We start from the raw sequence: 15645 nt of genomic DNA, 5'->3' as shown, positions 1-15645 counted from the left end.
TACCGACAGAAGTCTCCCCAGCTTTCTACCAGTTGCAACCACCACTTAAACCCCTGTAATTCTACACTGAGATACAGGACAGAAAAGGATTCTAACTGCTCCTTGACTGTCCCTCCAAATAGGTGCTACTGGCACCTCAACTTGGAGTCTGAGAAGTTGCGTTTACAGAAGGCTGAGTAGGGAGCTGATGCTCTTCTTTAATATATTCGTATCTCCACCATGTTTGTTGCATGTTCCATATTTGATTTTGAGTTGTTTTGTTTTGTTTTGTTTTTTTAAGTAGGCTTCACGCCCAGTGCAGAGCCCAACGTGGGGCCTGAACTCATGACCCTAAGATCAAGACCTGAGCTGAGATCAAGAGGCAGTCACTTAAGGGACTGAGCCATCCAGGCGCCCATGCATGTTCTGTTTGTTTCATGAGAATGCTTCTTTTACCTTGTTTTCACTTTTGGTACAGCTCTTACCCTATTTTTAAAGTCTGTGGTAATTTAAAATGCAATGGGAAAGAGAAATTAACTGTTTTCACTTCACGGTCTTACTCAAGTCCCTGACTTAGTTGTAGATTTTTAAACCTTTTAAAGGAAGTTGCTGAGTAATCCATTTTGATATTTTGTGTGGACTAAACTTGTACTTTAACAATAAAATGTTTTTTTAAATAATATCTTAACAGTATACTCTGTGGCATATACCACTAATAAATATATATCAAGAATAAAATTAATTATAATTACCTGGAAATTCTCTTAAATCATTTATTTCAAGTAATTGCTTTTAAATATAAAACATCTTCCATTTGTTTTTGCAAAAAAGTAACTGACAAGAAAAGACTTTAGAAATTCTATCAATAGCCTAGACTACATTCTCTTTTCCATTTTGCTAGGTCTTAACCCCCCAAAAAAAATCTTTTTCCCCACATTAAGAAATTAAACTCTTACTTCTTTTACTATGTTCTCAGCATTGTACTGAAAACGACAAACAGCCAACTTCTGATCATTTCATTATTTTCAGTCGGGTAAGTCATGTGCAAGTTTTACTTAGCATAAACCATAACATTTTTGGCGATTAGGTATTCTTGACTTTAAAAGAATGAAGGCTCATCAAAAAGTTATAAACGTAGGCCCAAATATAATTACCTAAACATTTAATGTTACGTTCTTATCCTTTGAAAATTTATTTAAACTATGAAATAGTGCTCCTATATGTAATGCATAAATTTTTTCAAATTCGAATTTACATAAATGTAATATTCCACACTACTTCCCTTAATTATCAGACTTCAATTTCTTATATTTAAAGAAATATTTAACTAAAACATAATATGAAAGTTTACTGTGTGTATGTAGGCCTTCTTTTATTGAGGAACTAGAAACAAGAAATAAAAAGTCAACAGTCACACAATTCCAAGAACCACTGAAAGCCAGCAGTAAATATGTCATCTTACCTTCAGGGGGTAAACTGTAGAGCTGGGCCACAGGCCCAGTCACAGGAATAACTGGCAACTGGAAACGGAAAGAACTTTTAATCGTTGGGAGTGGCAGGCGATTTTTAGGAAAACACTTCCTCATTATTAGACTGGAGGTGTTGACAAGAGGATCAAGGGTCCTAACTGCCAAACATTCCTGTTTTTTAAGAAAACAAAAAAAGAAAGAAAAAAGAAAAAAGGTAATATGCCTTTGGTGAATAACTGAACCAATTTTACATTACTTCATAAAGTAATACATCAATAAATTTCAAGAGACAAATATCACAAAAAAAAGTATTTTTTTTTATTATAAAATAGCTTTGGCTATTCAGAAGGGTCTCTTCATAAATAAGAACTTCATATGGCAAATTTAGTTAATACTTCTCAAAATATTTTAACTAAGCAAAAATCAGTACCATCTTTGGCACCAAAGTCACTGAAGTATATCAACCCCTTTTTACCCCTGGTTTCAGTTACCCATGGTCAAGTCTGGTCCAGAGCCAATGATCTTCCTTCTGACCTAAGGTCAACTGTCAGAAAGTCAATATTAGCCCTAATGCTACAACACGACATAACTACATCACTCACCTCCCTTCATCTCATCACACAGGCATTTTATCATCTCATGTCATCCTAAGACAGATGAGTGCAGTACAGTAAGATATTCTGAGAGAGAGGGACCACATTCACTTTTTATTACAGTATATTGTTGTAGTTGTTCTATTTTATTATTAGTTGTTAATCTCTTACTGGGCCTAAGTAGTAAACTTTATGATAGGTATGTATAGTATAGGAAAAAACACATCATATATATAAGGTTGAGTACTGTCTCAGGTTTCAGGCATCTAAGCCAGGGGGTCTTGGAATGTATCCTCCACAGATAAGGGGGGGCTATTGTGCCAAGTAATATTTATGAGTAAAATTTATAAATATAAATATTTATATTTACTTAGCAAGCCTAGGGCATAAAATAAAAATTCTTCTTCATGTAAGGGAAGAAGGGGGAAAAAAGCATTAAGTAAAAAACACAGTAAGAGAGAAAGGTGTAAGAAATAAAAAGGAATGTGCATTAGCTAAGCCTGTCTCAGGGAACTGTATCAGTTATCATACAATAGCACCTCGATAAGCTGGCTCTTCAGCTTATAAAAAAACAAGAAGCCTGAATACCACGATTTTAAGTTTCAATAGTTTTAATTTGCTGTCCTGGTATCTGATCTTGAGAAGGGCTAATGAACAGGGAATTTGAATCTATAGCATATAACACTGTTATTATTATTACTGACAGCTGGCATTTAGATAGCACTTTGATAGCCCATAAAATTTTCAATACAAATTTTCACATCTAGCCTGTCGGAACAGATGAGAGATTAAGGCTCAGACATGTTAAGTGACATAAACAAAGCCACTCAACTCTTTCTAATATACCAATTATCCATCACTGTCTATATTAGGAATAGTAAATACAAGTGCATATGATTGATGTGGAAAAGAAAAAGCTTAGGGTAAACGTAAATCGTGTGTTCAGATATCTTAACTACTGCCACGTAGAAAGAGACTTGTGTGTAAGACCGAGAGGGCACAACCAAGATAATGGCTGCAATTTTCAAAAAGACAGATTTCTTTCTAATAATTATAACCTTCTAAAAACAAAAGGGTTGCACTGTAACATCCCCATTGCCCAGAGCTGACAGTCCTCTTGCTAAGCCTTTTGTCATGAAGGTTTATGGTTAAGCTGGCTGGCAGGACTAGGATTCCTAACTCCAGGGTTCACTTTTGTACCTTCTCTATGTAAAAATGCTCTATCCAGAAGGAAAACATTGACAGCACTCAGAGGCAACAGAACTATCTTACCAGCTGTAAAGGATCCATAAATACCTTATGAGGGGAACATGCAAAACTGAGTGCAGTCAACTGCACATCTTAGAAAACATGGCTATATGGAGTCCCTTCCTGACCAGTGGATGGATTTAGACATACATCGTCCTTTTTACCTATGAGGAAAAAATCTTATATTGTGGAGATATGCACCGGGCACTTTCTCCAACTCACTGTGAGGTCACGTGAGAAATGACTGCACCTTTTGGTTTTCAGATTTTTTTCTTAAACATATTTATCATACTTTTGTGAGTATTTATAGAAATACTAACTTACTTAAGAACGAAATATTAACACATAACCAGGAAGAAAACAAAAAACTCACTTGTGAAGTGTTATAGAGAATTTTCATCCCATTGGCATCTATAAATGCTTTTCTTCCCAACTTGATGTTTGTAACACTTTTTAAACTCTGTAAAATTCCTTTCCGAATGAGCATGTTTCTATGCCGGTTATCATGGCGGTGCCAATCTACATAAATTGTTAAAAGGACTTGGACATATCCTCTGTCTACAGCTCTCCTGGCGTTTGTTTCTTTAACAAAAGAAAATTGAGAAAGAATATTTTTTAAATGACAAGAGAAACTGTTTGAATAAATCAAATTATAAATACCGCTACAATCTTGTAATGAGTTCTTACAACTTTTTTTCCAAAAAGAAAAAATATGTAGGAGCCACACATTTATTCTTTTTATCTAACAAAATAAAAGGTTCAGATGACTACATTTTCCAGAAACCTGCCCAATATATTGTTTTATGGTTAATAAATATCAAAATATCTTTAATACAATTAGGGCTACATCTTTTTAAACGTGAATACTAAAGTTTCATGTAGTTTAAAACTTAAACCAACTTTGATTACAGTGAATATATAAGCCTTTACCTTACTAGCTGTATGATTTTGTTAAAAGACATTGTCATTATTGTAAGTCCTATCATAAACCTTGTGTTTCCACTGAAATTAACTCCATTGGATTGTAGCTTCAATTAATACTATAATACAGTATTACAATCTATATGTGTTTCCAATGAAATCAGCTGCTTCAATTACCCCCACAACTACATAAATATCCATGCAATAACAATGGTAAGTTAAAAATACTTATACAACTTGGGAGCGCCTGGGTGGCTCAGCCAATTAAGCATCAGACTCAACTACAGCTCAGGTCATGATCTCACAGTTCCTGAGTTCAAACCCCACCTTGGGTCTGCGCTGACAGCACAGAGCCTGCTTGGGATTCTGTCTCCCTCTCTCTCTGCCCCTCCCCTGTTTGCTCTCTCTCTCTCTCTCAAAAGAAAAAAAAAAAAAATACTTACACAACTTTTAGTAAATGTTTTAGAAATGTAAGGAGCACATTACTGCTTTCTGATCATTAATTGTTTAATGTAATAAAAACTACATTAAAGAGCTTTTTTGTAAATGGTCACTTTTACTGGGGTAGAATTAACAGAAATCTACAAAGTTGATCTACTTTATTATTTTTAAAGTGTTACTATTTTAGATGATTAACCAAAAGGGTACATTTCACTAGAATAGCAGTAGGGGAATCCTATCATAGCAACATCCTGAGCTACCCGTCACCACATAGGTAGGCCATTGATAAGAGCACAAAATAATGTGGAATACAAACCCATTGATTGGTTGGTATTTAATTATTTAATTACTTAGCTTCTTTAATTACAAAGAAATTCCAATCTCTTCCTAAGTTTACCGCCTGCCTCATGGCATAGGCACTAAGATAACAGTAATGTTCTGCTGCTTTTAGTTACCTGAAAGAATTACTACAGCTTCCAAATGTGCTAATACGTACCTAAAACATAAAGATACTGAGATCAACAAACTTATTAATGCCCTATCAGAAGGCATTAGAGAGCTGGAAGAAATTCATGTGGGGAGTGAAGCCTTCTTGTGTAAAAGCTTTAAAAACCTCTATTGTGTCTTGAAGAGTTTGTCGGCCAAAGCTGTGGTTATTTACAAAATCAGTTCAATAGTTTTGACTAACAGGAGTTTCGTGTACTGTAAGGGAATACATACTTTGTTTACACCACCTGGAATATATAAGCCTTTCCTTTCGTTTACTGTCTGTGAATACGATTTTTCTTATAAGACATTATGATCACTGTAACACCTATTACAAAACGTGGTTTCCACTAGAATTCCCAACAGCCTAAACGGTATTTATATGAAATAATTTAAATTCTTTATTAAAGATCAAATAAGAAACCTGCCCATAATTCAAACACAGGTGCTGAGTGAAGAGAAGTGAACAGAGCTATCTGCAATCTGCAACTGAGCACAACTAAAAAGTTTAGTAAAGGGCTTTTTATTCATGTGTTCAGGATACCTAACTCAAAATCAGCCTATGTCTCTTCTTCCCTCTGTGGTTAAAAGAAATTCAGGTTCCCCTTCAGACTGCAGCATCTCATCTATACTCTAGCGATGGCACCCAAGTGCCTGTCATTCTGCACTGGGCATGAATCCAGGTTCTTTGCTTTACACTCACTCAGGCTTATTACAGTAATCTCATTTACCCTTTTAAAGTAAATTACTGCGCCCTCCAAAAAAAAGCAGTTAAAAAAAAAAATCAATGGGTAAGAATGTTCCAAAATGCCACAGTGCATTTAAAAACATGCAGTGTGCTACTAAATATGCATTTAAAAATACGCAGTGTGCACTATCCTTCTAGTGCCATGTGCCATATGAAAACATGTTAGATAGGAACTAGACTCATCCTAGTCACATTTTTACCTGATGGGGTAAAAGGATATGTTTGCCCACCATAGTCCTTTGAAGGAAGAGGGAGTAAAAGGAAGAATACTTTTTAAAATGGAAGATACCAGATTTCAGTCATCTTAACCAATTCCTACAAATAATTGGAACTTATGAGGGCGTTTTTACTGACTTAGTGATTTTGTCATCAGTGATTCTGAAAATTAGTAAGCTTCAGTTTTAATAGCTATTTTAATCTATTCTAAATCAAAAACATATGCCTATATTAATTTAAAAATTAATCTTTAAATAACAATTTGAACCACAAAGTCAGGGCACAACAAAGCAAGGCTACAACTATCTTTGAAAATTAACCCAAGTATTCTGATCTTGGTCTAAAGTTTATCCTATCAAATATGGAAATAAAGCTACATGGATAATCTAATTGAGTACTACACATTTCATTTCAAAGATAAAATGGTTAACTGAATTTTATATTCTCTGGTATGTAATACTAACACCTAAGTGACTTTTTAAATAAATCATTACCAAACACCAGATTTTCAAACAATTAATCATTTGCTACTGTTCAAATGAACAACTCTGGTCATTCAAATCTAAAGGCAACCTAGTCGTACCCTTGATTAGACAGTTTTGGGGGAAAATAAGATAGAAAGCCATAACACATATCCTTAGGACTAAATGTTACTGTGGTCAAAACGTTAACTTAGTCAAGCAATGAGACTGGAAGTGCTAACAAAAATTACTAATTAAAAAGCAGATACTGAGTATCTTAGAGAAAATATATAATGTAGATAAATTATTTTCCAAAGGAACTGTATCATGAGACACATTTACTCCAAATGCTTAAATTCTGAAGATCAGAAAACAGTTGCTTTAGTTTGTAAATGAATTTAGGAAACTGTAAATTTACAGTAAGTCACTTTTTAATGATATAAACTTGAATTTGATAGAAATAAAATTTCTAATAGGAGGTTTCTACATGAAAATCGTGTGTTCGATATAGTAGAGACAGAGTTGTTCGAAATATTTTCATAGTAAATATCCTCAATACCATGTTACCTTCACTTTTTAAAAGACGATACTTAGGTAATATTCACATATCACTTTCTTCTATTGACAAGATTTTATGTTTACATAATGAACTTATAAAAAGGAACCCCATGTACTTGAAAAAAAATCCATAAGTGTACTGAACTATACTATATAATAGCTCAATAAACATAAATGACATTAGCTAGGACATCTATCGATCAACCATATGAAAAATCAACTTTGACATTTCATTTATCACAAACCAGCTTTATAACTACAGACTAAATCTACATTTCGAGTTTCTTTAACATAGTAGAATACTTGGAAAAATAGTATCTAGTATTTCTAGTATTTAAAAACTTACTTGATTTTAGCAATGCAGCAAGAGTGTCTAAAGCAACCCTGTCAACGTGAGAAAACACAAACAACAACAAAACTAGTAAAATTAATCTACAATAGTAAATTCAGACATCTTTTCAGATAAGTAATTATTATCTATTCCAAAAGTCATTCCTGTTATAGTCAATTACATATGGTCTTTCTCTGTATGGACCTCTCCCTTTAGGTTAAAATCGAATAGGAGGAAGATTGAAATATTAATAGGCAAGCACCAAAAAATATTTTTAAGGAAGAAAATTAACAACATTTTAGTCTTTATATCAGAGATTAGATGAACATACTCAATTATTGTACTTGTATCTGACCCTGACAGTTCACAAAATAGCAATATTAAGAATCAGAGGCCTTGATTCACAAAAATTTTAAAGAAGTGTTAACACAAATAAAATTCTTAACTACAAAACTCTACAGATGTTCATAGTTACCTGACTTAAAATTATTTTAGCTCTATCACACAATAATCCTAATATTTAAAGTGATAACAAATGTAAACTATTTTTAGAACTGGGAGGTTAGGGGAGAAGTATGAGACGTTAGCATTTTTCAGCCATAAGGCATCAAAGAAAATAATGAACCTAATTAATACCTCAAAAACTCTTACTGCCTATTAAAGGACAGAGGAATTGCCCAGAAACTTAAAAGTACTTATATTTTCTTTGAACATAAATACTAAAATACACATAGTAAAATCAACTGCCATTAATCAGCTTTAAAAATACACAGAACATCACTGTGGAAAATCCTAGAATCAAATACTTTTTTAAGTAAGTTACTGAAAACTTGGCACTTGATTTCAGTAACTTTAAAAATATAAGGCTACATACAGCATACAGTACCTCTTAGTAAGACTTCAAAAACTATCATTAATTTGCATAAAAATATACACTTTGTCAAACTTAAGCACGTCGCTCATCATTAAGCATTTGTTGAATGCCTACTAGACACCCAGAGTAGCCAGTTTCTTCATTGGGATCAAATCAGCAAACTTCTCTCTTCCACACTTTTACAGTCTAGATACTGTGATAGAATGTACACACCTGTGAAAAAACTACTCAAGAAATGAAAACCAGAAACAAAGCAATGAAGGAAAAGCTGCACACATTAGTGTAAAGGCAACACGGAATGCCCAGAGTATTTGTTTAAAGGTAAAGAGCACAGCTGAGTGGGAGACTGAGGATGGATACTGGTTCATGGTAAAATGTGCAGCAATGATCTAGCACTAGGCACAGAGTAAGTGCTCATTTATGATAAGTGCTCATTAACAGCCATACTTTGGTTTATTGACACAAATAAAGCAACGATATAAAGCTTTATTTAAGATGACATTCATAAAAAGGAAAACAAAAGCATATGCTTTAAAAAATGCTACAAAGTCGTACTTGTTATTTTCTCAAAACAATGTGAAGTTTTCATAATGGTGAGTTAAAATTAAATGAAAATTATAAAATTACATACTGAATTTTCATAGCACTAAATCTTCAGTAAGAAACGTTCCATAACCTCATAATTACGTAATAAAATGTACACAAGACTGTAAAACAGAAATAAGGATGGCTTTGAAATTGGTCAAAATTAAAACACAGAACTAAAGGGATACTCCAAGGGAAATGCCAATACAAAGTACAAAATAGAAAAGAAGAGCTGATAAGTGCCAGAAATTATTATAGGTGCCTCATATATGTGTTTTCTAGTTAATTCTTAAAATAATCCTGGTCCATAGAACTGGCACATTTTATGGATAAAGAAACCAAAGATTTCAGAATATAATGTGCCTAGGGTCCCATAAAAACTAGGTGCTATGAAAAATGAGTAATACAGGCCTCTTGTTGAGAAAGAAAATTATGAAATCAGAAATACTGGTTTCCTCCAAGAAAGATGTTGAAATCCTAACCCCCAGTACCTCAGAACATGACCTTATTTGGAAACATCGTCACTGCAGGTGTAATTAGTTTAAATGAGATCATACTGGAGTAGTGGCCCTTAATCCATCATGATTGGTGCCCCTATAAGAAAAGGGGAGACTATCTGAAGACAGACACACAAGAAGAGAACACCACGTGAGGAGAGAGGCCAAGATTGAAAAGCGGCAGCTACAAGCCAAGAAACACCAAAGACTGCCAACAAACCACCAGCTAGAAAGCGGGGAAGGATTCTCCCACAAAGGTTTCAGAGGGAGCAGTGGCCCTGCCGAAAGGGTGATTGTGGACTTCCAGCCTCCAGAACTATGAGACCATAAATTTCTGTCATTTGAAGCCACAAAATTTGTCCTAGGTACTGTGTTACAACAGTTCTAGGAAACAAATACAATCACTTAGCTGCAATCACTTGCAATGACTTAATCTACTGTTAAGTCTTTATTCAAAATATAAAAATCCTAGAGTACTGTTAGAGAAACAGTCTTTCTTTCTTTGAACCAAATAAAAGTGTCTCTGACAGTTTCTAATCCTTAAATTACATGCGTTTTGGGTTCATGTTTATTCTTCAATCCTGGCAAAACTGGGATGTGAACCCAGTTCTTTCTGCTGCCAAAGCCCATCATGCTTGTTCCACAGCTGCACTACATGAAAAGAAATTATGAAGTTCAGTGCAAAGTCCTCTTGATGTTTTTACCAAAATGTTATTTAAAAGGTTATTTTTAAAACCTTCAGCACAAAAAAATTCTGGAATTCTCTGACACGTGTAAGTCAATACAAATTTATAATATAAAACTTACAAAAGAATTTTAGAATAACAGATTTATTGAAATGCACAGTATATATTATGTTAACTGATTCGAATTTTTCAGTTTCACTATTTTATACTCCCTCATATATTTTCCCAATCTTCCTATGTCCCAAACAGAATAATACAACCAACAATGAATGGCTTAAAAAGCTGCCTATGGCTTATTCCTTTAGGAGCAGTAAAGGAAGAAAGCTTTAGCTCCAGGTTCTCATGAAGTCACATTTCCTTTAAATTAGGGGCTCAATCCTTATCGGGACATTCAAGAACCCACTGCGCCCTAAGTTGCTTCCTTCTGGATTAACAGTGTATATATCTAAAACCTAAAATTGGAAACGGAAGGAAATCCTCAAGGGCCGCACTACCGTTCAAACATAAATAATAACCCTAATCTTATTCCTCTAAACATGGAGCATTATTTCAGAGGAGGAAGAACAGCAAAACAAATGTTCTATATGTCAAAATTTTATAATTAAGGGAGAGACCCTAAGATTATTAAAAATGATAAAGACATCGAGATACTGATGCTCAGCCAATGAATTGTTTATTGTTTTTAAAGTAAAAATAAAGTAAAAAATTTATTTTTTGTTTTTAAATAGAAATACAGGAAGGAATGAAGGGATAATTTAGATAGCTCTATTCCTTGCTTAGAAGTTTATACCCACTATTTTTACATAATTTTGGATATACTCCCATATTGGATATTCTAATGACATTTGTGAAATGTTCTGTTTCTCCTAGGAACATTTTATATTAGATTTGGTAACTGGTTAGAATAGACTAATGTAGACTTTAAGAATGAGATCAAAACCATGAGATAAAAGATAAATTAAAAAGTACTTTAGGAGCGCCTGGGTGGCTCAGTCAGTTAAGCATCCGACTTCAGCTCAGGTCATGATCTCGCCGTCCATGAGTTCAGACCCCACGTTGGGCTCTGTGCTGACAGCTCAGAGCCTGGAGCCTGTTTCAGATTCTGTGTCTCCCTCTCTCTGCCCCTCCCCCGCTCACGCTCTGTCTCTGAAAAATGAATAAACCTTAAAAAAAAATTTTTTTTTAAGTACTTTATAGGTCAAGGGGAGAAATGGCATATAAATTAAAAAATAAAGAATATACTTTTAGTACTAAAATTCACTCACACCCTCATTACTACATTAGTTATCGAAACTAACTACACTGCACTCATAGGCACTGTGATCATTATAAGAATCATCTCGGGGCGCCTGGGTGGCTCAGTCGGTCCAGCATCCTGCTTCAGCTCGGGTCATGATCTCGTGGCTTGTGGGTTCAAGCCCTGCGTCAGGCTCTGTGCTACCAGCTCAGAGCCTGGAACCTGCTTTGGATTGTGTGTGTGTGTGTGTGTGTGTGTGTGTGTGTGTGTGTGTGTGTGTCTCTCTCTCTCTGCCCCTCCTCTGCTCATGTGTGCGCACGTGCTCGCTCTCAAGAATAAACATTTAAAAAATTTTAAAAAGAAAAAAAAAAAGAATCATTTCATTAAATCCTCAAACCAAACTTCTGATGTAGGGGTCCATGTTACCATTTACAGACAGGAAACCGGGGCTTAAGTAAGGTAACCTACTTCGTACCTAGAGCCAGTCAATGACATGTAAATCCAGTTCCGCCTGCCTCCAGAGCCCACTCACTACACTACACCAATTCTATAAGTTGGCTTTACTAATTGTGATACAACCATTTTCTTTGTTTTGTTACATTTCATGAGATGCTCTAGGACTGTGTATGATCTCTGCATAAGTAAATATGTTAAGACATCCCACCAAACAATATTTAATGAATAATCATATGCACAAGTCAGCTCCATTTTCTAAAAGGGTAAAAGCTGAAATATTTGACCTTTATTTAAAAAGAGTGGAAAGACTGGAAATGTTCTGAACTTATTTGTAAAATTTGGTAAAATAGTTGATGTGGATAAATTCTTTCTCATAAAAGAACCATAGCTAATAAAAGTATAAAGAATGAGAAAATTAGAAAAGTCACTATTCTGCAACCCCTAAAGAAATAATGGATCTAGACAGTGTCATGAAATACTGCTAAATTATTAGGTGGAAAGTAGAGCCATCACCTAAACTCAGTGATCTCAAGTGGTACAAAACAGAGTACCCAGCACATCTGAAACCTTTTGATCAGAAAAAATGAACCCAAATCTAATCAATCCTCTAGCTCTATCAGTCTACAGGAAATTCAAGGGACATACCTACATGTTAAAGGACCCCAGGATACAGTCATCTTAATCCAGAATGTTGGGACAACCTACAAGACATCACCCAGGTCCTTCAACAAATAAATAAAACAGAACCAAAAAACAGGGGAACTGTTACTGATTGTTAAAGATTATGAGACACAGCAATCAAATAAAATGTACAGATCTTATTTGGATCCTGATTGGAACAAGTCAACTGTAAAAAAGACATTTCAAAGACAATCAGAAAGTATCAGGGGTGCCTGGGTGGCTCAGTCGGTTAAGTGTCCAACTTCTGCTCAGGTCATGATCTCACAGTTTGTGGGTTCGAGCCCCGTGTCAGGCTCTGTGCTGACAGCTCAGAGCCTGGAGCCTGTTTCAGATTCTGTGTCTCCCTCTTTCTCTGCCCCTCCCCTGTTCACGCTCTGTCTCTGTCTCAAGAATAAATAAAAACATTAAAAAATTTTTTTTAAATAAAGGAAGTATCAGATGATATTAAGGGATTATTAATATTGCTGGACAATGAAACAATATTCTGGAAACACTAAAAGGAAAAAGTTGTGTCTGATGATAATCATACTAAAGAATTCACAGAACAAATGTTACAGCCAATATTTGCTTCAAAATACAGAAAGAAAGAAAGAAAGAAAGAAAGAAAGAAAGAAAGAAAGAAAGAAAGAAAAAGAAAGAAAGGACAAGGAAGGGAAAGCTGAGATAAAAATGCCAATGTTGGTTACTGCTGAAACTGGGTGGTGGGTACATCACAGGGTTCTATTCTAGTTCTGCACAGGTCTGTAATTCCTCTAGTCTATTTTTGTGTAGGTTTGGAAATTTCCTAAATGTGACAAGGAACAATGTGTGTGTCCTGTTTGGATTCTGATTCAAACAAACCCATTAAAAAAGGGGGATTTTGAGACAACAGGAGAAAAATGAACACAGAATAGATTTTAGGTTATATTAAGGAATTAATAATTTGGTTGAGTATGATTTTAGTATTTTGGTTATTTTTTTAAGTCCCTATTTAGTAGAGTTAAATACTGAAGTATTTAGGGAAAAATGATAAAATATCTTGGATTTTTTTTATAGAAATATATATATTTGAATTGCATATATGAATGAAATATATGAATGGCATCTGGGATTTGCTTAAAAATACCTCAGCATAAATAAAAGTATAGAGGGGGATTAAATGGCAGAATGTTGATAACTGTTGAATCGAGTAAGTGATTAATAAACCTAATTCAAGATAATCATTCTAATATAATATAAACCCCAGGTATCTTTGAAAAACTCAATACTTTTTTAAAGAATATGGCTTAAGAAAAAAATACTAAATATAACCAAATAACTGGAAACTGCTTTCATTTTTGAGGCTGAAAGACCTACAAATGAATAGATACATATCCTAGAATATACATATCTCAAGAAAAAAGAAAAAAAAGACATTATTTTGACAAAAAAGAAATGTATATTTTAAAATATGTTCAGATAATTGTGAGAATGAAGGATGCAGTCACTGAAAGACTGCAAAACTGGGTAGGGGACATAGTAGGCATCCAATAAATGTTTCTGAATGAATGCTACTCTGTCAATGAGGTTTTTCCTCTTCTAGTATCTAGGAATGTTCTACATCTAAATTTCCATAACACTATATTCAATGACTTTAAAGCTTTCTAATTTTGATACACCTTTGAAGATTAAACTTTATATTTTAAAAATCTTTATCATAATAAAATCACTAAGAACTAAGAAAGGACCCTCGATACAATATAACTCAACCTGCTGGCTGTGCAGATCAAGAAGAGGCCCAGAATAACAAAAGATAGACCTCTATACTCAAAGCATTTACTCACTTCATGAGACCCGAATTCTTCTTACTAAATGGTCCAATGATTTTAAACAGCAGCTCCACAACTCCATTTTTCCCTAAGGATACTGAATTCACAGCTAGGAGGGAGAAGAAAGAATGTAAAATGTTAAAACCTCAATAAATAGAAATGTGTATTCTTGGTAATACATGGCCAAAAACATACACAAGTTCTGTAGCAGATATGAACTCAAGGCCTCATGACATCCACCTTAGCCAATCACTTGAAGGGAAGATTTGGCTGGGGGTGGGGGGGAGAGGGGGAGGCAGTTATTTACTACCTTACAGGGAACTTATGAAAGAAGTTATATAAAACGGCACAATGTTACTACAAAACAAAAATAGTTTTAAATTGCTCTGTTTGTTTCTTCAATAAATTTAGAGAACTCTTAAATACCAGGTCATGGAGATTCAAGGACAAAAACTGAGAACACAGTAGAGAGGAGCATGACAGTAACAATAAACAAATCATTACTACATTATTTTCTAAATAACTAAGAGTTGTAAGCTGTTTAGGTTACACCTGTGTGGAGCCCCAAATCCATAATGAAACTGAAGGTATCTCTGTAGAAATTGATGCCTGGGCTCAGTCTTTACCAATGAAGAGGAGCTAGCAAGGACAGGAATTGCTGTAAGGGAATGTCTCTAGAGACAGGGATAACACGGAAAACAGAACAGAGTCCGTGAACACTACGGGTATAAAGTCACACATTAAAAGATAACAATATCAGGGGATGACTGGGTGGCTCAGTCGGTTGAGCATTCAACTTCAGCAGGTCATGATCTTGTGGTTCCTGAGTGTGAGCCGCAAGTCAGGCCCCATGCTGACCCTGTGGAGCCTGCTTGTAATTCTCTCTCTCTCTCCCTCTTTCTCTGCTTCTCCCCTGTGTGCATGTGCTCTCTCCAGAAAATAAATAAATATTTAAAAAACTTAAAAAAGCAAGATATAATACCAGACAAAAGCATATCAGTAGGAAGATGAGGTAGGGAAAGAAGGTAACAAACTATAAAGAGCCCCAGAAGTTGTTAATTTGTTCAACTACAGGGAATTGCCCAAAAGGAACAACCAATCAGACATGCATTTTAAATACAGGTCAGATCTCACAGCACTGTGGGGAAGACAGATTTGAAAGACATGTAGATCCTGAGAAACTTAACAGAAGACCATGGGGGAGGGGAAGGAAAAAAAAAGTTAGAGAGGGAGGCAGCCAAACCATAACAGACTCTTAAAAACTGAGAATAAACTGAGGGTTGATGGGGGGTGGGAGATGGGTATTAAGGAGGGCACCTGTTGGGATGAGCATTAGGTGTTGTATGGAAACCAATTTGACAATAAATTTCATATTAAAAAAAAAAAAAAGA

General features: G+C 34.8%; 1 protein-coding gene across 8 annotated transcripts in view; it reads right to left on the bottom strand.

The window, feature by feature from the left end:
• AGTPBP1 (ATP/GTP binding carboxypeptidase 1) overlaps window positions 1–15645 on the bottom strand; it is a 166005-nt gene that overhangs the window by 96136 nt on the left and 54224 nt on the right. For all 8 annotated transcript variants that reach the window (XM_047829664.1, XM_047829657.1, XM_047829662.1 and 5 more), the window contains 4 exons: window positions 14270–14363; window positions 7467–7504; window positions 3663–3871; window positions 1442–1619 (listed from right to left, as the gene is read on the bottom strand). In XM_047829664.1, coding sequence (XP_047685620.1) covers window positions 1442–1619; window positions 3663–3871; window positions 7467–7504; window positions 14270–14363 — 519 coding nt within the window. The remainder of the gene's footprint in view (window positions 1–1441; window positions 1620–3662; window positions 3872–7466; window positions 7505–14269; window positions 14364–15645) is intronic.

This window comes from Prionailurus viverrinus, chromosome D4 (genome assembly GCF_022837055.1).
Source record: "Prionailurus viverrinus isolate Anna chromosome D4, UM_Priviv_1.0, whole genome shotgun sequence".
Lineage (NCBI taxonomy): Eukaryota > Metazoa > Chordata > Mammalia > Carnivora > Felidae > Prionailurus > Prionailurus viverrinus.
The sequence above is the reverse complement of the archived record's forward strand: the minus strand, read 5'-3'. Positions and strand labels throughout refer to the sequence as shown.